At 39.9% G+C, this 27,243-nt stretch overlaps 1 protein-coding gene and 1 long non-coding RNA gene across 2 annotated transcripts; both read left to right on the forward strand.

Moving 5' to 3' along the window:
* Window positions 1–1,427: 1,427 nt before the first annotated feature.
* Window positions 1,428–23,701, forward strand: LOC124138542. The gene is made up of 2 exons (XM_046505246.2): window positions 1,428–1,560; window positions 18,778–23,701. The coding sequence occupies exon 2, from the start codon at window positions 18,790–18,792 to the stop codon at window positions 19,759–19,761; it is 972 nt and encodes a 323-aa protein (XP_046361202.1). The 5' UTR covers window positions 1,428–1,560; window positions 18,778–18,789; the 3' UTR covers window positions 19,762–23,701.
* Window positions 23,702–25,185: 1,484 nt separating this feature from the next.
* On the forward strand, window positions 25,186–25,578 carry LOC125381201. The gene is made up of 2 exons (XR_007221760.1): window positions 25,186–25,325; window positions 25,382–25,578. It is a non-coding gene; the product is annotated as an uncharacterized LOC125381201 (long non-coding RNA).
* Window positions 25,579–27,243: the final 1,665 nt, after the last annotated feature.

Below are 27,243 nucleotides of genomic sequence, written 5' to 3' on the forward strand. Positions count from 1 at the left end.
ATAATACCTTCTGTTTATAACTGTTATATACATTTACGGATATCGACACCTTCGTGTAGTGAATAGAGCCTCTGCCCGGAGAGCGGGAGGTCGGGGGTTCGATCCCCGGCAGCGTTAATATTGTACCAAAATACGTCTGGCTAACGCCCGGCTATATAACAAAGGACTTTGTCCCGCTTTGATTATGATCCTTGTCTGACTGCATTGTCCCCTTTAACTTCGTAACCATCTGTGACCTGCGTCACTTTGAACTTTCCCAGAGAGAGAGAGAGAGAGAGAGAGAGAGAGAGAGAGAGAGAGAGAGAGAGAGAGAGAGAGAGAGAGTCGTATACCAATTACGTGGATCGATGTTCATGATGAGAGAGAGACCATTTCTGCTATTGAGGGCCGTAATATGTGTCAAAGTCCCCCCTGCCCTCTCCAGGTAGACGTTCAATTTCCAATTCTAAGTAAAATGTACAGGCAGGACCAAACATACACCAGAAAGAACAACGTAGACACAGCATTTCTTAGGGAAGAGGGTCGACATAAGCAGACCATTCATATTGGTCATGAACAAAATTATCAAAATGGCACAGTCACCAGTCTCCTAGTCTGTCTTACAGACCCTGATACATTTATATCAACTACAGCCCATGCAAGTCTATAATGTTTGGCAAGTCTAGATTACTGCTGAAAATGAAGAGAATCACTGGGCTCCCTTTTTATTAGATTTTTATTAAGATAACTGAACAACTGTTTTTTTCTGTACGATATGTTCATTTCAGAGACTATATGTTAGTCTAGCAGTCTCCCAGTAAACGGTGATTTTCCTTTGGTCCCTTCCAATCCCCGGAAAAGGAACAAAACAAATGCAGGCGGGTCATTCATTCTTTGTCATGTACAAATTTATCATAATGGCATATAGTTACCATTCACTCATACCCCACTAAACGGTGGAAGTGACCTTGGGTCCCTTCTAATTCTTGGGGAAAGAAAAACCAAGCATGTACAAACAGACCATTCCTACTTTGTCATGTACAAATTTATCAACATGTTCAGTAACCAGAGGGAACTTAGTGCTTTCCATTTCTTGGGAAAGGTGATCGACGTAAGTAGACAATTCATACTAGTCGTTAACATATATTAACATGTCAAAATCGGTAAACACGTGCGTTCTCATATAGCACATGATTAAAATATAATGGCACTGCATATTAATAATTACTACACGAGTTCGAGGAAATGATGCGGCATATTAACCCCATGGTACTTAAATTCCCCCCCCCCCCCCCCCCCCCCCCCCACACACACACACACACACACACACACACACACTCCCCTTAGACACGTGTTTCTATTTCAATTTTCAAATCATCGCGTGTTTTCGTGTATTGATTCTTGATGCGGGAACCGGTGTCCCGTATCACGTGACCGACGCTGCTCACAACAAAGCCCGTCACTGAAGGGAATCCCTGTACTATTTTTGTCCCCCCATGTGATCGCGACTCGTCTCAACTCTCTCCGAGAAGTAGAATTGAGGAAAGTACTTCATTCCGGTCAAATTCAACTCCGAGAGAGGTAAGTTCTTATATTCATTAGATAAACCTTCATGTTTTAATATAGCTTGGATAAGGAAATTCTCAAACGAACAAATAACAGACGAGTTTTCCCTTGTAACGGCTGCTGACTTCGAATCAGCCGCCTCGCGTGTTCTGTTCCACTTCAGCCCAGAGGCAGTCGAGCGTTTTATTTTAAAATTTAGGACATTTCAACACTCTCTTAAATCTACCAGGTTGCGTTAATCTGACTTGATTACATTAAACAATTTTAGATAGCCATGCTCTTTTTCCCGCGCATGTCGATAAGACAAAGCGCGGTTGGTTGTTTGTTTTGATCGTTTCAAACGCTGTAGCAGACGATTGGAGGCAGACGACATGTTATTTTGTAATGTTATGAGTTAATATTTGTGGGAACATTAGGTTTACGCATGATATCAGTGAAAATGGATGAAAACTACATCGACTTATATCTTTTTTCTGCTTGTTCTACTTTCCGAATTTGAATAGCCCGGTATTTACTTTGAGAGAAGCCGGTTACCCTTTTTGACATAATAGCTAGTTCCGCTGACCTGAAATGTTTACTCAAGGCAAACGCGAATGGGTTAGCCCGGAGGGGTGTTGGGTTGTCGCTGAGCTCGCTAGTTTCTGGGTGCATTTCCATTGTAAGATTATCAAAAGGACTATGAAAGTCTTTTTCTTTATAGATTTCGGATTTGCAAAACAACATTCTGGTGATTTGTTATTGGTGTGGGCCTGTTTTGTTTGGTCAGCAATGACTATTGGATTTTTATCACTTTTCCATTTCTTCAGAAAAATCTAAATTGATTTACCATCTGTTTACAAGTTACAGGCTAATTGCTCATAAATCGTGACATACAAAGTTTCAAATTTATTGTCAAAAGTTGAGAAAATATATTATGAACAGACAATAAAGTTTACAACAAGTTTCATAAATATTCTTTTAGCTTTATACATGAATATGATCTATGAAGAAATATTTGTTTGTTTGTTGCCCAGCACTCAGAGCAATATTCCAGCTATATGACGGCGGTCTGTAAATAATTGAGCCTGGACCATACAATCCAGTGATTGACATCATGGACATCGATCCGCTCAATTTGAATACGATGACATGCATCAACCAAGTCAGCGAGCCTGACCACCCGATCCCGCTAGTCGCCTCTTACGACAAGCATAGTCACCTTTTATATGAAGAAATACATCAGGTGTCATATAGTTTACAAATTCATATATCATATTTGTAGTTATGGAAATATATATTTTATAATATATTATTTCAACTGGTTATTTCGTTTTACATTGACCCAATCCACCGGATAGCCACCATGCGACGATGATCATAAAATAGCATAGGGCATAGAGTATATCCTTGCAATACCCTACTCACTTTTATTAACGTAGTTTGAATGTGCGCTCCACTTTTCCTATAGCATTTCATGCATGGATGAATTCATTCAGTCATATAAATAGATTCTTCGTGAATACATGTCCTAAGACTCACATTACCATTGTCATTGACTTGTCCTTCACATTACCTGAGACCATATTACATTATCCAAAACCTTTGCCGAAATGTTTTGTTGAACTCACTTTTGTGGATATGTTTTGGTTGAATATTAAGCAGCGGGAGGGATATGCTTATATTATTGACAGTGAGTTAATTGTCATCAAACATCTAGAAACACGATACAGCCATATGTGCACGTTGAACAAACAACTTTCTTAAGTAAATGTATATTTGTGTTTGACGGGTTGATGGGACCTCCATTTTAGGCCAGGTATTTTTACAAGTGACGTGTTGCGTGACTCCAAAGTATTGAAATCTATTACAACACAAGAATCCAATTTAAGTACATAATGGCCAACAAAAAGTGTTAAAAGGAAATTGTGATTTTATCGTTTTTCAAACCGTAGTTGATAAGTGAACCATGCAGCCATCAAAGGCACTTATAGATTGGATTGTGTCGGAAACTGAGCCATTTACTGCTAATGCCACACAAATTAGGGCAATTTCGTGAGTGGCTGGTAAGAAAATCCTGATAATTGGGGTATCAACATCGAGGAAACTTCTCAAAGTGACAAGTGTAACGCGTCAAGTGAGTGAGTGAGTATGGTTTTACGCCGCTTTTAGCAATATTCAAGCAATATCACGGCGGGGAAAACCAAAAATGGGCTTCACACGCTTACGACTCTACTAGATTTGCAAGACACAGAATGTACCCTGTATCTCAAGTCATTTGGCTCCGTGAAGATCGGGGTAGAATAGGTCTTCAGCAACCCATGCTTGCTGTAAAAGGCGACTATGCTTGTCGAAAGAGGCGACTAACGGGATCGGGTGGTCAGGCTCGCTGACCTGGTTGATGCATGTAATCGTATCCCAGTTACGTGGATCGATGCTCATGATGTCAATCACTGGATTGTCTGGTCCAGACTCGATTGATTACAGACCGCCGTCATACAGCTGGAATATTGCTGAGTGCGGCGTTAAACAACAAACAAACAAACCTGCCGCCATGATATACATGTAGATGGAATATTTCTGAATTTTGCGTAAATTTGTCATTCATCATCAGAATGTACCACGGATGGTGTTTGGTGTACACCTGTCTCGTATCGATACATGACCTATCGATCAATACTTGTAATGATGCACTGAACGGTCGGAGAAACGATGCTCCCTAATGTATCTATTGTCAAATTAAGAGAAGGGATAGCCAAGTGGATAAGTGTTTGCTCGTCACGCCTTTGGTCCGAACTTGATATCATTGTCTGTAAATAATCATAGATTGCTCTTCAGCAACCCATTCTCGAACGATGCCGGGTGGTCGGCATCGCTGACTTTGTTGATCGTATCCGAATTGCATAGATCAGACCCGTCCTTGGTGTCCCCTACCGTGATATTGCTGCACTACAGCTCAAAACAGCGTAACATCATATTCATTCAGTAAGTCTGAGAAAGGAATGTCTAGTTTCTCGTTCCAAACCCAAATATGGCATCGGTTTAAGGAAATTAATTGTGTGTAACCATCCTATAAAACTGGAAATTCAACTCTTCAGTAAGATCAAACTGCTCTAGCGTCCAAAGAGCAATCAAATAACGTTCTATACCTTCCTTGAAAGAATTTGATAATAGCTACCTTGCAGCATCAGGATAATACTTCAACGCGATATTTAATACTCTCAACTATATACGTCCATCCACGGCCTATAATCACCGCAGTTAAATCAATTATGATGCTATGAAGCGTATAAAATGATCGTCTTTGTGCTCCTATCAAATACGTGTCACCAGACCCTCTTCATCAACAAAAAAGCCGTGGTTGTCATAATTTCTGACGTCACTGACACATGATGACCTACATAAACCAAGATTTTTCCCAACAAAAGACCCCTCTCAAGGCACACTGAAAGTTATGGAAACCTTTTAGGGCCCTTTATGAAAGATACACACTTAGTTGAAATTTCAAGATACATACTGACCGCCTCCGTGGTCTTGTGGTAGAGCGTCCGCCCGGAGAGCGGAAGGTCCAGGGTTCGATCCCGGGCCGCGTCATACAAAAAGACGTTAAAAGATTGTACTTGTTGTTACCCTGTCTGGCGCTCGGCATTAAGGGGCGACGTTAAACCCAATTTCACCTCACCTCACAAGTTACATACTAAGTTAAAATTTCAAGATTTAAACTTGACATTTCAACGTATCTATCTTGAAATTCTAGAAACTTGAAACTAAGTATCTTGAAATTTCAGTTTTTATCTTGATCTTTCACACATACGTGGTCCGTAAAGGCTTCCATACAAAATACCCTGTGATGATTTTCTTTCTTCAATTTTTCAATGTGGTAAGTTGATCTGGCCTGTCTGATTAAAATTCTTCATGTCAATGCCTACATTGAATACCATTCCATGAACTCCCAATGAGGATGTACGTTTTTCTCCTGAATGTTTCAATGACTCTGTGAAAAATGCCAGCAGCATTATACTCATGACGTGCACACACCAGGTGGTAAAATAACAGCCTATACATCAAGAGTCTGAAATATGATTATTGCAGGGTAGCGGTTTTTTTTGTTTATGATCGGGGTAATTTATGACTAATGAAGTAGACATTTCAAACGTAGACAGCAGTAGTCCCGAGAATGGGGAAAACAGAAAAATGGCATTCGGATATTTCACAATTTTATCTACTTTGGGGATGACATGCTTTAAAAGATCTGGTTATGTTATATAAGCAACGTCATTGTGGACAAGTTTGATGTATTTCATGGCACCTAGCCCTGTAATGCGTCTCTTTGGGTTTAAGGAGTTATTTAACTATTTTCTGAAAAAGAATGTATAATTTAATGTTGCTCTACGTCATAGTTACCAATATTATACTTACACCGCGAAAGCCTGTAAATAATCGGATTTGTACCGTATAACTAATGGGCGATGGTGTGAGCACCGATCCACGCTGACGTGGCACGATGTAATCAGCAAGGTCACAAATTGCAACCACCAGATATCTTTCCGCCCTAGATAACAAATGACTTGAGTTTGTTTGTTTCTTAGTTGTTTAACGCCGTAATCGTAATATTCCTTTTTTTCCAGCAGGTTGTGTTTTTATAAAAGACCGACCATTTGATATTCTGGGAAAGGGCTGCTTGGATTGTGGCAGGCGATGTTTTTAACAGTCATTAGCATCATTCAATCTCATTAAAAATCAGATCTTAGTTCTCGCTACCGCTAAACAAAGCGGCAGCGAGAACTAAGATCTGATTTTAATGAGATTGTAGCATCATTATTATTTACAAGATTTTTCAGGGACAATTTATTGGTTTCGATAAACTCCTTGGTCCCCCGCAGAATAAGAAATTGTTGATCCCCTAACTGCATCAAAACTCGTAAATTGTTTATTTTTTGTGAAAGATAGAACCGTACAAACTTGTTTTCAGAAAAAAAAATCATTATATACAGAGAACACGTACTTCCTTTTTTTAGTTTGGAACAGCCCCACCTACAACAGCTTAATACCTAATGGTCGTCCCCTTTGTGTCAGGAAAGTTCAATTTGGGTTCGAACATTTGATATTTATGTTTGAATGGGTCCTGACATAATAATTCGTATCTGAAAATACTAGGAAAGACAACATTGTCACACACAAATTCCTTCTCTGGACATGTTCTTGTGAACGTCTCAAAGCGATGACCGAACACTATTCCATCTCATGCCGTCGTCGAGACTTACACCCGTGAAAATCCGGGGTAGAATAGGTCTTCAACAACCCATGCTTGCCATAAGAGGCGACTAACGGGATGGGGGGGTCAGGACTGCCGCTTGGTTGATGCATGTCATCGTATCCTGATTGCGTGGATCAATGCTCATGATGTCAATCTCTGGAATGTCTGGTTCAGACTCGATTATTAACAGACCGCCGTCATATAGCTGGAACATTGCTGAGTGAGGCGTTAAACAGCAAACAAAGGAATCAGGGATCAAAACATAGTGCACAGCAATCCTGACAGGGAAACCCAGACCGTCGGGAAGTGAGCAACTTAAGTGTGACGGTAGGCGTCGCTGCGTTAACGACACAATTTCGCACACTGACTTCATTATTGTGTAACTATAAACTCATCATCGTCATATGTGCATAAGATACGACAGGAAGGAGATACTGTATAAGAAGTCATGGAAGCATAAAGGCAAGATTATGTCTTCAGGTGTATAATGACGGGCCTTGGTGATCATTATGCAGCGCATGTCCTTCGCGGACAACCCCACGTATATGACGTCATTCCTGATTCATGTTTTATGCATGGGAAAGCCATGCTTTTGTATGGCTGTATTCAATGGCTAGCTTTTGTTGGGGGAAAATGAAAAGCTTTTTGATATCATGTAAATCCATGAAATAGTCTAGGAATGTTTAATAAGATGTTGGTCGAGTGGTCGTGGTTTGCTTGCGATAGTGTATGTATATCAATGGTAAGACAGACATAGCATAGTCCCAATACGGTTTCCGGGTCAGAAGACCTCCAAAGTAGATCATGTTTGACGCCATGTGACTTGCAATGGCATGAGAGAATCACCTTTTTGTATTTGTATCGAAACGCGGCTGGTATCGTGACATAAAGAATCGCATTATATCGCCGATACATCGTTACAACTTGTCTCTCTCACAGTGAGTGAGTGAGTGAGTTAGGATTTATAGTCACATCGGCAATATTGCAGCCATATCGTGACTAAATCAAGTTGTACATTAATAATACAGAAATATAGACATTAAAATCTGTCGACAAAGGACAGTAAAATTACTAGAATATCACAGATTAATATGTAAAACTAGTCAACAACTATAAAAAGATAGTACTATAAATTACGGCACAATATAAAAATGGGCTATAGATCGCCAGCATCTCTCTCACAGACCTCAGAGGATATATATATATATATATATATATGTATGTATGTATGTATGTATGTATGTATGTATGTATGTATGTATGTATGTATGTATTCGCCAACACCCTTTTTAGCTCTCACTTCCTATTAGCTTTGACATTAAGGTTCTTGATGGTTAATATACGTGGGTTCCCTTGTAGAGTTATTTTTTAACCTTATATAAAACTTTATTTCAGGGATAATATCTTAGTCTACATTACAGCCTAGGCTATCATGTCTCCTAAATTGTCACGTTTAAGGCTGAATGAAATGTTATAAGGAAACCCTTAAGTTTCTTAATTTCAAGACAATGACGTGAGTTGGGGCTGCTTGAAATAATAATGGGGGTGGGAATGGAATGGGGGTGTTTGTTTCATAACAAATATGCTCTTTCACAAGAGTCTGTAAGAGAGACATAGTTACATCCCGCACTGCATGTCAGTTTGTTTCCTTGACAACTACAGTTCTGCCAGTCTAGGAATATATTAGGTGTTGAAAGAATAGTTTGACTGTTTCAAATGCATTATGTTTACACACGATATATTATGCTTTGTTTTCTAAAGTTCAGGCAAATATTAGAAAGTTCCTTTAAGTTTCACATGTTCAAACTACGATGAGAAACAGTTAGCCATGTGTCATTTGAGCTCATACATACAGAGTAATAGTCTGTCTTACAGACCCTGATACAAATATATATCAAAAATAGCCCATGCAAGTCTATAATGTTTGGCAAGTCTAGATCACTGCAGTATCAGGCTGAAAATGAAGAGAGTCACTGGGCTCCTTTTTATTATATTTTTATTAAGATAACTGAACAACTGTTTTTTTATGTACGATATGTTCATTTCAGAGACTAAATGTTAGTCTAACAGAGTAAGGGCTTAATTATAATAGAAGTGACGCATCCCGTATCAAGCAACACTATCGGGGACTCGTGAAGTTCATGATAACGGTAACTATTCACAGCAGTGTCACAGAAGCCCCAAAGGTCGCTTAATTGTCTCTTTATGTGACTTTGTGAATCATAGCCGACCTCGCGTTACACACCCACCCCTTCTTCCTCCATTGATCCCCTTTGTTCATGACAGCCTAGCAACCGATTGCTATTCCTAGAATTCCAATCTCATTTAAGGCTTTGCAACCTGATATTCAACAGAACATGCTCCTTGTTCTCAGTGAAAATGTGTTGATCAATTTAAAGGTAGCCTAGCTCCATTGTGTGGTGCCAATCTTTGACTATAGTCCTCGACATTGTAATTAATACTATGTGTTATATGTTGACATTGTTTCTTTATTATTAGAAAATCAGAAACTGCTAAATCGATATACAATGTTATATTACATTGTTATTTGATTTAGATGTTCATGCCTCGTTATCTCGCATGTCCGGATATCTCGAAGTTACAACACGGTCCCTCTATGTTCGAGCTAACTGGGCTGTCAGACAAAAGAAATTGGTGTTTATGGGTTTTGAATCTAATTTCCTGGGATAAATACCCCGAGACTAGTCACCCTTCAACGTTTGTTTGTTTGTTTGTTTGGCGCTCCACCAAGGAATAATCCAGCTATATGACGGTGGTCTGCAAATAATGGTGTCTAGATCAGACAATCCTGTGACTGACATTAGCACAGATCAACGCAATTTGGATACGATGACATTCATCAACCACGTCAAGTGAGCCTGCATAGCAACCCGATCCCGTCAGTCGCCTCTTACGACATGCATGGGTTGATGAAGACCAATTCTAACCAGAGTGAGTGAGTGAGTATTGTTTCAGCAATATTCCAACAATATCACGGCGGGGGACCCCAGAAATGGGCTTCACACATTGTACCCATGTCGGGAATCGAACCCGGGTCTTCAGCATGACGAGCGAACGCTTTAATTACTAGGCTACCCAACCGCCCCAATTCTAACCAGATCTTCACGTGTGCTCGGTGACGATACAGATTTTAAATCTGATACGATATAAAGAGAAAAGAGATACACAAATGAATATGCAACATAAACTGATTTAAGTTATCGAGGTGTGTATGTTTTTACAAATGACAATAATTTCTAGTTGGTAACTGTTTACGTGAACATGTCTAACTTTTTTTAAATAATCACGCGAGACAAAGAAAGCATTGTTCTCTCTGCATTGTTATTATATTCGTTCATAAATCACAATAAGCCCTCGTTATTTGACCCGCATGAATGTTATGTCCACAGCAGTAATCGACGCGGCAATATGTCTCTACCTTGCCGAACACCAGTCACTAAACCATATATTATCATTTAGATTGTACTCTTCTCGTACAACGCAATTCTAATGCTCCCCGCCCTGTAGCAGTATATTCGGCACGTGTTTCTGTCAAGCTTGAACTCCATTTATCTGTTGTCATTCGAGTGCAACATCCCTTTCGTCTCCCGCACGCTGCCGCTCCGACCTAAAAGCTTTGTTCCGTCTTGGGCAGCAGCTTCTGGGTAAAACCAGTATGGTAGAACACAATCTGTTTAGCGTCGGGCTTGGAGCAGCTGTTTGATTTCTTTGTCAAGTTTGTGAGGATAAAATTGGAGTATGAGGACACAGAGACTGGATAGGGTGAAGTTAGTGATAAGCACGCTGCTACAAAGAGTTTTCTTATCTTGTGGACTGGGAATAAATATGATGCAACTTGCTACGGATGTGATTTTTCAAATCTGAATGACTGGCATGATCATGGAGTGCATTTGTCAGTCCTTGATTTCCATGTCGTTTTCATGTCTTTACAAAATTCAAGCCCAAAAATGGGTAAAAAATACTCGCACATTTTCTTTCTCTTTCGACGTAGACGCTATGCATATCACACCATTGACCACGTGGGTGACGACAACAGTCCTGTTTGCACGATCTTACATATTTCGTCTTTTAACACTGGGCAACAGCCACGAATATAAGGAATCGGGTATAATGAATGATCGGATGTGTCGAAGTAAGGCACAGTTCCTGGCAATTGTAATTCAGTTTTCTGAACAAGTGTTTAAGCGACGCAAAAATGTTATGAGTGAGTGAGTATGGTTTTACGCCGCTTTTAGCAATATTCCAGCAATATCACGGCGGGGGACACCAGAAATGGGCTTCACACATTGTACCCATGTCGGGAATCGACAACAATGTGTCAACAATGTTTTTGTTTTTTTAAATAAATAAGTGTTAACATTTAAAAAAAATATTTTCACAAAAATGCAAAGTTTTCAAATCGGAAATTGTTATTTTATCTATGTTACCGATCCTATATATACTAACAAAAAGGGGCAGAAGACCCGGGTTCGATTCCCGACATGGGTACAATGTGTGAAGCTCATTTCTGGTGTCCCCCGCCGTGATATTGCTGGAATATTGCTAAAAGCGGCGTAAAACCATACTCACTCACTCACTACTAACAAAAACAGAACAATCATGGAAAAAGTCTCATTTTTTATTTCGAACACAGACCCAAAGACTTGATAAGATAAGGACCTAAGAAAGGACATTACAAGCTGGCGTGATATAGTTTGGATATTGTGATTGCTGCGGCATAATAGAAACATCCACTCACTCACCCTCGTAATCCCTGTTGCACACGACGTATTTGGCCCCAGTTGAAAGGAAATACTGACCTCATTTCGATGTTGAAAAGGAAATTGTGTCCTATTTCATTCATTGTTTGGTGGGGATGGTCGCGAGAACCTTGACACGAATTTACACAATTTGAAAATGTGTAATTTAAGCCTTATCACGGTGGAACAGTCGTGCAGGTTTATAAACATCCACCTCATACAGTAACATTAAGTGCATATTTCAAATTTATGTGGGAGTCATTGGATCCGCATCGTGGCGAGTTATGTGAAATGTCAGCCGCTTGGTCCACAATACAAAGTACAATTATATTTCCCACAAATTTTAATCGAAGAATTGATTCTTTTTGTATTCTATACTCATTATTAAAACGTCAGCATAAGTCACGATAAGAAACGCTGATAATAATCTGTTATGCTGCATATATGTATGGGGTGTGTGAGTTGTGTTTTACGCCGCTTTTAGAAATATCCCTGTACTGTCACCAGGAATTGCCTTCATACATTGTACCCATGGGGAATCGAACCCGGGACTTCGGCGTGACGAGCTAATGCTTTAATCACTCGACTACTCCTACACCCCTTTAACATATATATGATTATGTAGAATACCTTGGCCTATGCTGTGGGGCCTGGTGGTTAAAGCGTTGGCTTGCCTGCATAGGAACGGGTTCGATTCCATACATTGGTACAATGACACCTATTGGTGGTGCCCCCTGTGTGATATGGCTGAAACTTTGCCAAAAAGACTAAATTATTCGGGGGGGGGGGGGGGGGGGGGGGGGGGGGGGGCTGTGGCTAGTGCCTGAAATTGTTCCTGTTTTAAGTGACTATTAGTCATGACTGAGATACCGTGGGAATGGACGTTGTCCGGTGTTGCCTATGCCAAGGTATGACAACTGATGTCGCCGTCAGCAAGCTTTGTTTAGCTTTCACGACAGTTGGTGTGCCAAACTCAGTATTAATACAATACGGTTATAGTGGCGTCCATATTGATGTTCGTGTTATAATCGTGCCTCAAACCTTGTTGCACCATCAGCGACGTTACACTTCAGGGACGTTGATAACATGCACCAGGCTCTAAGATGACCGGAGACGCAGCCATGTTGTAAAAAGTGGTGCTTCTTATTCAGGGCGTTGAATACAAATTATGATAAATTTTCAGCTCTTTCACTTCAAAGCCGCTTGAAGTGTATGTGTTTGGTCATGCATAATATGTGCGCCATATTCCGAGTAAAAGGGGTATAATATTCATATGAACAACAGCTAGATTAAATTTATGTTCGTTTCAGCCGATGAGGCACGATACGCGAATTCGTTACATCCGGAGTTGATTGTAAATACTCACCGAACATATTCCGTCGGCGTCCTCCCGACTAATTACCCCCCGCCCAACAGAGTTGGCGGGGGATATAGTAGACTGACATTTAGTCTCTGAAATCTTATATTACACAATATCCTTCTTGACTCTAAAAATTAAAAAAATTCCCTATGCTGATTTGTGGAATAGAGCTAGCTTGAGCTGGCTAGACTTGCTTTTGTATGCATTTCTAGATTATTATTTTTTCATAAAATAAATATATTCCACGGTCATGGTGCAGGACTAGGGATATAGAAACGGCTCCGTCCGTCTATCACGTTTCGTTTCCGGAGCATAACTCAGAAACCGTTCAATATTTCTTCATGAAACTTTGCAGGTCTGTCAAGTAACTGCTGAACTGTCGCTTTTGCTATTTAGAAATTTAAGAAAATTTTGTTTTTTACGTTTCCATGGCAACAAGATGTACTTAGGTTCTGTGAGGGTAGGGTTCGTTTCCGATAAACCGTACAATATTTTTTCATCAAACTTTGCAGGTCTGTCAGGTACATGCTGAACTGGTGCCTTTTGCTATTTAGAAATTTATATTTTTTACGTTTCCATGGAAACAAGATGGACTTAGGTTCCAAACTCTTTTTTTTACAATTTCCATGACAAGTTCCACGGTTAAAAAAGGTTAGGGTTTGTTTTGATTTAATTATGTCATAAATTCTGCAACAGGGGCGGGGGATATAGCCACGTTAGTGGCAAACTCTTGTTGTCCTTTGAATCATCCAGTGTCATGCCTTGTGTATTGGTTGTATATAAAATTTATATTTGTAAATATGGTCGCAATGCATTATTCTAATATTGCGCTGAACCTGTGCTAATATCGATATGGTCGCGACATACCCTTTAGGTGTCATTTCGAACAGTTTTTTTTCTGGATATATCGACGTCATGGGAAACTGCTTAAACAACTTTGTAAAAAAGGTAATTTGGAAGTCAAAGAATTGATAATTGTAATAACTAATAATATATAACTACAAGTGTATCGGGGCACAATCTCATTAAAATCAGACCTTAGTTCTCGCTACCGCTAAGCAAAGATCTCTTTGTTTAGCGGTAGCGAGAACTAAGGTTTGATTTTAATGAGATTGATCGGGGCAAGAACTGACTTCGACATAACAGATGTTTCTCGACTTATGAGGACCTTCTACACAGACGTCGGAAATTTCTATAATGTATTTTACTCATTTCGAATTAACCATAATCCAAATTTACTTAAATGTTTCTAAACCTTCTCCGTCATCTATCTACATTACTGTCTGTTCTGTTTGTGCACAGCCGTAAATAAACGAAGAACAAAATATAAGTTAAGATTTTAAACTAAAATCAGGTCACAGATTTCAGCCCCGAGAATTACCGACAGTCGTATTTTTAATTAATGGCGACAGGCGACACCACCCTACCATTATATGGGATGACGGTAAATCCCCACGCTACCTCCCTTAGGGGACACAGCCGTAACACAAACACCTGAAAAGCAGCGAATATCTTGTTATCAAAGCCCTACCCCGGGGTTGCGACACAGCACGCAATGCAGGGCATTATTCTCATCCACTCAGCGCTATCGCTGTTTACCAGATTTGGTCATTGTGCACAGTTTCCCGAGCAGTAAATCTCGTGGTGTCAAGGTCGCGCGTGTACAAAGACTTGTTTCCGTTTAACTTAGGCTCGCTTGTAACTCTACACATCCTCCACTCCTTCCTGAATGCTTCGAGGGATGTTTCATCTGACAAAGCATCCGTTACGACTCGTCTCTTTCCGTATCGTCGCCATTGGCCTGTTCCGGAATGACACGAGTAGTCACGAATGCTGACAAAGTTGAATATTGATGATAATGAGGTGTTATGTGGAACTGACAAAGTCTTGCGTTAATTATGTTTTATTATGTTTTATACGTAGAAACAGTAAAAGAGACTGCTATAATGGCAAAAATAATTTAACGAATAGGCGAGATACATTTACTGGGGCTTTAAGACCTAGAAGTTAACTCGTTTGCTCGTCACGCCGAAGACCGGGTTCTATTCCACACATGGGTACACTGTGTGAAACCCATTCCTTGTCTTCCCCGCCGTGATATTGCTGGAATAGTGCTAACCGCGGCGTAAACCCATATTCACGCATAGCCCCGACCAGGCCCGAATGTTTAAAGAAGGATTATGCTCGATGATGTGTTGCCCATTTTCGGTATAGGTTAGTCTCCCAGACCCGAGGAATTTATTAAAAAGGAGTCCAACGCAAGGCTAGCATGATTTGGCAAGTCTAGATTGCCTCAGCTCCTGAGCTTAAGGGTTGTGTTCTGTGTTTGTTGTTTAACGCCGCACTCACCATTATTCCACCTATATGACGGCGTCCAGTAAATAACCGAGTCTGAAACAGACAATCCCGTGATTGACATCATGAGCATCGATCCACACAATTGGGATGTGATGACATGCATCAACCAAGTCTGCGAGTCTGACCTACCCGATCCCGTTAGCCGGCTCTTACGGCAAGCATGGGTTGCTGAAGACCTGTTCTCTACCCGGATCTTCACGGGTCATATATGATTGTGCTGAGCTCCATTTGGAGTATATTTTGTTATTTTGTAGATACATATTTTCAAATGAGATCACTTTATTTCTGGAACTAAATGTCAGTCTGGGTATAGTTCTGATCACTGTTATTAGTGTCCTGCGTGAAACAAGCGTTGTTTCAGTGTGCTCAGGGTAACATTATCTCTAAGAGTGTTATATCTGTAAGTGGCATTATGGAAGCTGTAGTATCAAGGAGACTGTTGACTGCTGGTAGACCTGCAGGTCAGTGGTTCGATCCCCGGCCGCGTCATACCAAAAGACGTAAAATGATGGTACTGTTGTTACTCTGCCTGAGGCTCGGCATCAAGGGGATAAAACAAGGACTGTTCGAAGAGTTTACTGTGTCTTAGTTGGGTGTGCATGTTAAACTGCGGCATGGTATCTCAATGGACTAACACTATAAAACCCACATTAGTCCGGGCTAGTACAAGCAGCCGCACGAACGCACGCACACACTTATATACACCCGCACCCGCACCCGCTCCCGCACCCGCACCCGCACCCGCACCCGCACCCGCACGTTCATGTCATCACGCCACAGACAAAGCGGTGCATGAGTGAATAAACGCAAACCCGCTAAGGCTGACCATCTATCGTCTGGTTCCCCGTTTCTCCATGCAGAGCAGGTCGCCGCGCCCTGACTTTTGAAATCGTTTTAATCACTCCCACCCAGCTCACAGCACGTTGTCACTAAACACGTGTTGTTTTACCCTATATCAATTCAAACGTTGCCGCCAATTGCGTTTCAAGTCAACACAGCGCACAAGAGGTCAGACGTCTGAGTTACACACCACCCCCACGCCCACCCCCCAAACTGTACCCCACGAGGTCTCCCACTCTCATCTACCCCCTCAACACCCTTGAGATTGCACCACGCAACGTCAGTATTATTTGTCATGTTGTCATGCCGTATTTCATTGATAACGATTCGGCCAGTCTCCCTTTAGAGGAATCCACCCTATGCACACACCCTTGACATGCTTTAACCCGACAGTGTGTTCCCGCCAGCGTCGATATGCACCTGCAGATTAACCCCAACCAGCCTCCTACCCGGATCAGCGACAAGAGTGGGGTAGAATTAGGAGTACGGGGTACAATATCCTGGGGTATCGGCTTGACTTGTCAGTTGAGAATGTTTAACAATTTGTCTTCCCTCCCTGGGTAGTAAATCTTCACCTTGAGGACGACTGCATTCTTTTAAGAACATACACTTGGGTATTTCTTTTGCTAATCTCGAACGCGAATGATTGAAATATTATTTTAGCAAATCAATTTGAATTAATCCCATGTGAATTTAACAAAGGGAATGCCACTGTTATACGACTCACGGGGATAAACGTCGACACAACTGTCGCTGTCCGGACACATTTAGATACACCTGCGGATGTTCAAAAGTAATTTTCCTCGTCACTATCGGGACGGATTCCGTAGATGTAGTGGCCGTGTTTGTTCGTTGTTTAACGCCGCACTCAGTAATATTCAGGCTTTATGACGGCGGTCTGTAAATAATCGAGTCTGAACCAGACAATCCAATAATTGACATCATGAGCATCGATCCACTCAATTGGGATACGATGACATGTATCAACCAAGTCAGCGAGCCAAAGTTTGGGCCAAAGATCGGTATATATTTTTTAAAAATGAAGGTCTGGTAATAACATACACTTACGATTATCGTTGTACTCTTAAATGGCTCAGAGAAATGGGCCCCAGGTATCATTGCGTTGGGATTAACACTTCTTTGAAAAGTATGTAAGTTATATAACGGTGTGTCAGCGTGATGTGGGATGCAGGCTCGACGATAATACTTTTTATAAGATGTAGATTCCGATATTGGGCGAGGGCTGCCATGATGATGATGATGATGATGATGAAGGTGGTGGTTTTATGCATGCCTCCTATTTAACAAACGCTCAACAATTCAGTCTCAACATACCGTTACCAACCATCCCGCCATGAAGGGATTTGGGGTGCAGATTGGTCTCTGGCATCCAATGTTTGCCGCAAGTGAAGCCGTAAATGAGGATTGGGTGGATGTAGTAGGTGTCATCATGTCTCGACAGTTCGTCCGGTGGTTCATTCAGTCCATCACTGAGCTGCTGTTCCCGGTTCGACTATTAAAAGGTCGTCTTAAAATAGCTTGAATATTGCTGACTGCGGCGTTAAACAATATTCACTCACTCACGTGACCATCCAACCTCGACCTTCGCTCCTGACCCTTACCAACCTTAGTGCCTGGTTCTGATATAGTGAATGAGGAAGTTTGTCCGACTCCTTTGATACCCTGACGTCGTGATTATTTAAGAGATGTGTGTGTAATAGTTTTTGATCTCCATCAGTCTCAGTAAGATCCTTGTTTTACCTTCGCCTAGACAGACCGACTAGGAGATGGATTCTAATGCAGTTATCACTCATTGTATTTCTTCGTAACGTTGTCAAATCCTTAAACTTCCTCCTGCCGAAATAATTTGAAAAAAGAGCTTCTTTTGGAAGACATGACTCTTTGTACGTAACAACGTTGTTATTAGTTTTCTGCAACGTTTGAGAGATATCTCTTGACATCCCTGTTTCCTTAAACTTCTGATTGTCCATCAAAGACAGCAATTAATTTGTTATAAACTGGGGAAAACTAATCTCATTAAAATCAAATCTTAGTTCTCGCTACCGCAAGACAAAGTTTTGTTTAGCGGTAGCGAGAACTATGATATGAATTTAATGAGATTGTGGGGAAACGAATTATTTTGTGAATGATTAGCATTCCATTCATTTTTTAATTATCTTGTGAGATGTAGCAAAATGTATATTTGGGAACATTTTAGACGAGATGGATCACAATGACAATTCCCTTGTTTTTAAGTACCCTAATTATTGGGGCACCAGGGGACGGTCAGCAAAAATGAAGAGGAGGGTAAAAAAATAATACAAATATTGGGTGAGGATCATGAAGACAATGTACAAGGACATGGGGAGGGGCATCCGAAAAATATGACAAGCATTAGGGGAGGGTCATCATTATTAGTACTTAATGCATCAGAAACATCTGACTAACATCCCAGTAATAAAGTATCCTTCCCTAACGTAATCCTGAGGACAGAATAAAGAGTTGTTGTTTTTTTAAACTTTGTGTAAAGATTAAGAATACGACACAATTCATGAGAAAAGTTTCTTTCCAAAAGAGAACTTACAGAACCGATTCAAATTGTTAGGATGATATTGTTTCTATTTAGTTTGTTTCCTATCTCAGTTGTTACTAACACTAATATGTGTGTTCTTTTGTTACAGTTGAGGACTTTCATGAGTTGTCCTTCTCGCCCGACTGATGTGAGCTGTCCTAAAGGATACGCCATGTTTGCTAATACCACGCTGTCATCTAGCCCGGATGAGAACGGCTGCTGCTATTGGTCCAGTTTCGACCTAACGTCGTTCGCCAAGGGTCAACGCCTGAAGGCCTACGTCGGCCTTTTGAACGGGAAAGGACCGCGGAGTGGGGACCACACGGTCATTAAAATCTTTCGGGATGAGACCGGGACGGAAACAATGTGCAATATTGAAATCAAGAAATCCAAAACAGCCCAGTCGTTTGTTGTGCCGTTCACGGGCGTGATTTCGCCAGAATTCCCGATTCACTTCACTAGTCTCCTGAAAGCATGCATGGATGATGTATGTCTTATGAAGAACGCGTTATCAAGCGGGAGGAAGCTCTGTAAGCAGGAATGGGTTTTAATCGAGGAGAAAATTGGCAAGAACTTTCAGAACTTTGTCAGCCATTCCGGAAAAGCCAATCCAACCACTGCAACCAAAATCCTTGAAGCATTTGTTCACTTCACGTACCACAATTCTGCCGGGAAACTTGTCGTCTGCGGATTGGAAGGGAGCTCCGAAAGGGGAAAGACGTGTCTGAAGACTCCAACCATCCATTCGGTTACCAAAGAGTACGGTGGGTGGGATCTGGGAGAAAAGGGAATCAAGATGGTGTTTGCGAATCATGTCTGTAACGACCTGTGCAGAGAATTCATCACGCCGCGACATTTCTCAGATCGCGCCGAGCCTTCAGCCCCATTCGACCCCGATCTCGCTTATGGCGGCGAGTTCGACGTTTCCCAGATGCCGAGATACGATCAGTTTTCACCTTACTCGTTCGGGCAGTACTTCAACTTCCCTTCACCACCGCCATACCAAATGTATCCCGATCTTCGCCTCGCATGTGCTTTCAACCAAAAAACCACACCCTATCAACCCAACTACCATCACCCAATTTCAGCCTAAAGATTCATCTGATATAGTTCATCGCCCCCACGAACATTGTTCGCAGAACATCGGACAATTCCGGAGAAAACACGAGCATCAACTACAATACCCGAATATGAAATGACAACATATCGCCCCCACGAACATTGTTCCATCACATCAGCAGATCATCGGACAATTACAGAGATTAAACGACCTGCAACGACAATACCCGAATACGAAATATGACATGCGCATCCAACCTCTATATTCAATCATATCATATATAGCACATATCATGTTTATTGCAAGATTCCCTAAAATATATGCATAAGACACTGCGCAGCTATCGCCGAAGCACAATTTGTATCGTTTATATAGAATGCAGCTATGCAGTATGCCAAAATCATCGCTATGTCTGTGTGTGTTCAGTATTAATATGTCTCATATTCATTGATGTGATGTTCAAAGCGTCTCTTGACATAGGTACTCAATGCAATTGTTTACCAAAGGTTGTTTGTTCCCTATATTCAAGTCTGTAGGTCCTTTCCATAATGCAAGACCGCGTTATTCATGAATGTTTTTGAGGTCATTGCTTGTCTCGTTCACAAAGAAAGTCTTTTATTTCTGCAGTGAACCTCTTTTGAGTCTCAATCGCTGAAATGTACTTTTGTTTGTAAACAATTCTTACTAATTCATTCGTTCTATATTATATGCATTTGTTTCAAATTAACAGGGATACGAGTCGCGTCCATGAGGTGTGTCAATATCCTTTCATCCTTGGTTCAAATCCAGAATTCGCTCTGACTATCATGCCTGGTATTTAAGGAACTTCTTGGGGCACGGGTGGCCCAGTCGTGTAAAGCGCCCCAATTCGCTATGCAGAGTTGCGTCCCTTGGACACGCCAGTATCCTATGACTGTTGGTTCGAATGCCGGTTCATCCCGATCATGTAACATTTGAGACCTGTATCACTTTGGATTTTCCTTACACATAAAGCTGACAAGCCGTGATGCAGCTGGAATACTGTTCAAAATCACTCACAGAGAAATTCCTGATGAAGACAAAATGTCCATCAGTATTCGTATAATTCAGAAGCTCTGAAATCTGGCTTAACCTAATGTTCTCTCGTCACGCCGAAGACCCGGGTTCGATTCCCCACATGGGCCCAATGTGTGAAGCCCATTTCTATTGCCCCCGCCGTGATATTGCCAGACGATTTTTAATAGCGGTATGAAACTATTCAAGCAGGTTACGCATGAAGAAATGTGTCTGACATTGAATCCAAACTGGCCTATAGTATCCAATTTAGACGTCACAGGACATTCTTTTGCCCATATACTTCGATTTGTTCGGATAAAAAAATGTAATTTTTAACCTATAATGTGTTAAAATAAGTCCACATCACCGTGACATTATTCTTTTCGGGGATTACTAAACTTCTCCATGAGTCAAAATTATCAAAATATCTTCCCGGCCCGGCTAGGTGAACCTGTTCCTCTAAACACAAAACACGACACAAAAAGTCGTCTATTATTAACTTCATCGTGAAGATTGTGTTTTGTCAAGGACATATCCGGAGCGATTCACCAAAAAAAAATTGATACTATTTTAGCCAAGGAAGTAAATGACCCGTAATCTATAGCTGAACCCCGTTTATCCGAAACCCAACTAATCCGAATATTTTCTGACATTCTTTTTCCGATGCAATCGGAAATTTGTATATTTGGAAAACCTGAGTCTTATTGTAGATTAAGACCAAACGGACGTTGAATATTATTTTGTATTTACCGACGTGCATTTATTTCATTATTAATATCGATGACATTTAAGCATGTCATTTATGAGGTTTAAACTATGTCTCAACATTAACATGTTACGTACTCTAACAGAGGAATGGATCTCAGGCCTTGTGTTGGCAGTTGGAAGAAATCTCGTGTTGCCGAAAGGTATAATGTCTGATGCATTTGTGTGTACCCGCGCCCGTATGTCCATATAAACTGTTGACGATGCATGTGAAGGCGCTTACAAAAGTAGGTACCATCGCGATATCACAAAACCTGCAAATTGCAAATCCTCGTTAATCCGAAACCTGCTAATCCGGGCGACCATGGTAAAATACTGTTCTATATTATCCAACGATTGACCATAATATCAGTAAACTGAACAATCGAACTGGACAGAATAATCAAGGTTCCTTAAATCAAACAATCCTTTGTACAGTCTGAATCTATCAACGTGAGATCATTATTGTCATGTAGTCTAGTTTTGTTTTGAGTCCAAGACTATTGAAATACAAACGACTGCCATAATTATTTCTGTGACCTGAATTGTTGAGAATGAATTGTGCCTGTAAGCACTGTCTGTAATGAACTTTGTCTTGTCTTGACGGTGTACTCAGTAAAACCCCATTATTCCGGAAACTCCTCATTATGGGCAATTCTTGTTGGGATCCTCTACATGTACACAAAGGAGTTTACTTTAATCTTTTCACGGAGAAATCCAGAAATTTCCCAATCCGGTCATGTCATTGTATTAGTTAATAGGGTTTCAACTGTATAATCGTTTTGATATAATATGAGTTAATAAGAGTAGCTTGTGGGTTCCTTAAAAAAGATACCTCTATGATATTGTTTGCTTGGCATTGACCACAATATTCCATTGTGATTCAAATTATGGTTATTGGAAAGATAGCTTAACAAATTTACATATTGTATATGTTTTGATTTTGTGATAAAATGGCAGATCAATTCTTGATTGAAAAGTGATTGATTTCTAGCTTCAAAATGGCAGGGTGTATTTTTAAAAATGAAAAGTGCTATTTCATCTGTGATTTTATGTCATATATATTGTTATTTTGCTTGCTTAGCAATTCATATCCATTTACATGCAAATACATAATGCAAAACTCAAAACCAAATGATATACTGGAAAATAATCACCCCAGCAGTAAAGGGAGATAAACCCTTGAGCGATATGGTTACTTAAAATGAACATAGTTACTTCCCTTGCACAGTGTTCAATACTGCTCCAGTTTTAGCATCTTATATTTTTTTTAAGTTTTGTAAATTGATGTACTTGGATTGCTAAGTCTATAGAATATATATTTATGTAGTTTGTGCGATTTTAACGATTCTACATATTGTGCCAAATAATCCTTGATTTTGTCCTTCATTTCTATATATATTTTGTTCTCAGTAATTACACTTACTTCAGTGTATTGCTGCCAGAAATCCATGTATATTTTTTACTTTGTTTATAAACTGGAAGAGAACAATGTACCAATCACAGAGCCATTAGTGACAGTGAGAAACTGTTTATTCTTGGCACACTGGCCTGTGTAAAATAGAAAATATGAGATAAAACTGAGATCTGTCTCTATTTCCATATCAATTTAGTGTTATCTTGTGGAAATTGATCCATTGATATCTTTCAAACACTTGTTTTAAAACGTTTAGTTAACAATACAATAAAATTAGAACTGATCATGGTTTGGTTGAGTTTAAAAATCATTCATCTCAAAAATTACTGAATGGCGGTTCTGTAGCCAAGTGGATAAAGTGTTTGTTGGTCATGCCAAGACCCAGAATTGATTCTTTGACCTTTGAAGTTTGTTCTTGAGACATATTAAGAAATCCACATAAAATTATTCAGTTTAAAACAAATCGATTTATGGGCACATTGACATAATTGGTGTATTTTACTATTACTTCATTTACAGTTTTGTAACCATCGAATTCATTTTTTATGTTTCAACCTGAACAGTGTATTTGTCAATGTTTTTTTGATATGCTCATGTGAATTCTACGTGTTGTGTACTTCATATCATTCCATGTTGTCATGTGACCTGTCATGGGTTGTGTCATGTGACATGTGTTGTGTTGGACTTGCTTTCACTGCCTTGACAACCAATGCAATGTCCGCTTCTGATTACTGGTGCTCAAACTGTACATAACAGTAAAATAAACATTGGCTTTTATTTAACTGTGTTTGTTGTATTTAGTTGTTTGATGCAGCATTCGGCATCATTCCAGTTTTTCACACCAGCCTGGAATTCATCACGTTCGACCAGACAAACCTGTGATTGATATAATGAGCAATGATTAACGCACCTTAGTTGAGATGACAAGTAATCCACCAAGTCCAAAGCCTCAACACCTGATCCATTATACCTCTGTAAATTGTTTCTAAAAAAATGTATCTACCATGTCTATGAATTATGTGAATGTGTCAATGTTTCAATTAACAGTCTGATTGTATTTTTAACTAATTTCTAGCTGTTTCCCTGCTATAAGACAGAGGCCTATGAACAGTTCAATCTGGACCAGACAAACCAGTGATTGATATGAGGTACAATGACACATACTCAACAACCAACAGTCATGAGCTTGATCTTTAATTGGCCTCATTCGACAAACAAAAGTTACTGGTGACATATTCTAATCCCCAGGGAGCTGGACTCTTGACAATAAGTGCAGCTACAGGATTCATACACATCTTTGGACTCTAATCAACCACTCTTTAAGCACTTTACAGAGAAAAACATGTTTTCCGGGGCTCTTGTTTAACAACACCGAAATCCTGCAAATTTAATGACAGAATCATGCAATTTTCAGGCATGGTTAAATTCAAGCACTTCTAAAATCTATGCAAAGCCTGAGCTACCATGTAAAACAAGATTAAAGCATTACCGGTTATGCCTGTTAAGATCCAGTATAGAATATATCTTCAGCAACCCATGCTCGTCTTAAGAGGCGACTAATGGGATCAGGTGGTCTGGTTTGCTGACTTGGTTGATGCATGTCATCGTTTTCCAATTGCAAAGAACAATGATCATGATGTCAATCACTGGATTGTCTTGTCCACACTCAATTATTTACAGACTGGCGTCATATAGCTGGAATATTGCAAATTGCTGCGTTCAACAAAAGTTTGTAGTTAAGTGGCAACACTTAAGATAGTGGATCAAGTAAACATCAAACAAACCAGTGGTTGATAGCATAAGCAATGAGTGAGTTGGGTTTAATGCCGCTTTGGCAGTGTGGAACATTGCCCCTAAATCACTGGTTTGTGGTTTAACACCGGTGTGAACAGTGTTTCAGTCATATCAATGCTTGTCATGTCACATGAAAGCCCCAAGTGATACAGGTCTTGGGTGTTTAGCAGTTTGGTGAAAAACAAGACTCAAACCCATGATCAAAGGTTCCTGGTACGCCAAGGCATGCAACTCCAAACAGTGAATTGCATTGGCTGACACAACTGGGCCACAGTGTCGGTACAAAATAGACACGTTTGTTACAGTGTGTCACAGATTCCAAGAAAAAACAAAACAAACCATGGTAGGAGAAACATTTATTTGCAATGCAATTGCTCAACAAAAACATCATAATATGTTAAGAAAAACAAAATGACTTAAATCCCCAAAGAGAGTAGTGCAAAACGTATCCATTAGGCATGTGACACAAGGTGTCAAATCTAGTCAAGTTGAAAACATAACAGACATCTTGAAGAAACGTCATAATGCCAACAATCACAAACATATTAATCATTCCAACAGAGATTTGACACATTGCAGGTCAAGGGAAAGATTTGACACATTGCAGGTCAAGGGAAAGATTTGACACGTTGCAGGTCTGGGGAAAGATTTGACACATTGCAGGTCTATAAAAAGAAACAAAAGGATATCATAGAAGTCATTATGGACATAAACAATATATTCCATTCTGAAGTTTTGACTGGGGAAAGAAATGTATACTACTCAAAAGAAGTCAAAGAACACCTGATTCTTTCATATTACTATAGTTAATCTGTCAATACATACATACACATATATAAACAAATATACATACATAAACAAATATATATGTGTCATACTTTCATGATAAAAAAGTAAATAGAAAGGATTATACTTATGGTATCGATTTTAATGACAAATGAAATGCTCTTATAAAGTTTTGGGTCATTCTGAGAATGTACAGTACACAGAGTTCTCAGCATCATGCCTTCATAATTATTCACGACACAATACTATTATCATCAGATCATCTGTTTTCGGACATACGTTTTCTATCACAATTACTTGCACTATAACGAGGAGTGTTGCGTCACACGAAAATTGTAAATACTCAGATGATGGCTTGTTTTCAAGATAAAGTTATCTTTCATAAATGAGTGAGAAGGTTTACAATTGTTCATGTGATTAAGGTACTGTCGGAAATGCTAGAAAACTGCTTTTTGCCTGTTAAAAAAGGACATAATTTTTCACAGACTGTTGTTATTGAAATATTGAGTAACTACTGATTGCCCTACCTGTGGTTTGAAGTATTTCAGTCACAAGGAGTCCCATCGACAAGTTTACAGTAGACAAATTCGAACAAAAACAGGAAGTTTACATTTATTCTATGTCCAATGATGGCAGTCTGAAACGGACTATAGAAATATGCGCATGTGACTCCGTTATAATGATAATAATGTAGTCTTCATAAAACATCTAATCCACACACAAAAATCATTGAGAAAATTCTAGATGTGCATCTTCTAAAATGACAAAATGATGCTGCGTTTGTTTTATTAACATTGCTCCCATGGTGCATGTTACATTACACTTGCATAGCCATAACTATGGTACACGATATGCAGTCTGTACTGGGAAATGTATACAAGTTCTTTACACTTAAGAGAGATAGAGGGAAACCATTCATTAATTTAGATAGGGTGAATTACCGAACTGCCCAAGCTATTGGATTTTCAATTCATACCATCAAGTCTACGGTATGATAAATAAAATAAAACAAAACAGGTATAGGGGTGGTCTCAAAAACAAAACTGGGACGTAAAAGAATATTAGAGAGCTTTGATATAGGGTGATTAGGCGTATAGTGTACATTGTACAAGCTTTAAGAGCAGAAGGTAACCATGACTTGTAGTAGAATCGGGGAGGAATTTGAGATACAATTAATGTTAACTGCACTAACTACTGCTCTCCATGGGATTTCGATACACTGCGCGTGGAAATGACCAAGCACTTTTCAGGGGAAAATATTCCATCCTGTCTATGAGGTCACATTATCTCCGAACCATTCATAACTATCACAATCAGGGTGTCCAGAATTTACCTTGATGAATCATTCCACTGACTACATGTGGCAGATGGACAAAAAGCCCCCATGGTACCATCAGGTAAAGGCACGCTACAACCCATGATATGGGGCTCATTGATAGATATGTGCTAGTTTTCGAGGTGAAAAAGAAAACTGGTGATTTTCATAAGGAAATTATAGGAGGTGATATGTTCATAGACTGGTTGGATTTTCAGCTATTGCCCATTTAGCTATTGTCAGTGTCATTGTCATAGATTATAAGGCCAGTTAATATAACGTCCGGAAATCAGATACTGTCGCCCAAACCATGAGTAGTCTGAAGGCGCCCATACAGGAATATATGACATTGTCGACTTCAGATCATCTGAAACGAAAGTTCAACTCATGGAGAAAATTCGGCTGAATAAGACCCTGTAAAGTA

The sequence above is a fragment of the Haliotis rufescens genome, unplaced genomic scaffold (genome assembly GCF_023055435.1).
Source record: "Haliotis rufescens isolate VD_foot unplaced genomic scaffold, xgHalRufe1.0.p SCAF_17, whole genome shotgun sequence".
NCBI lineage: Eukaryota > Metazoa > Mollusca > Gastropoda > Lepetellida > Haliotidae > Haliotis > Haliotis rufescens.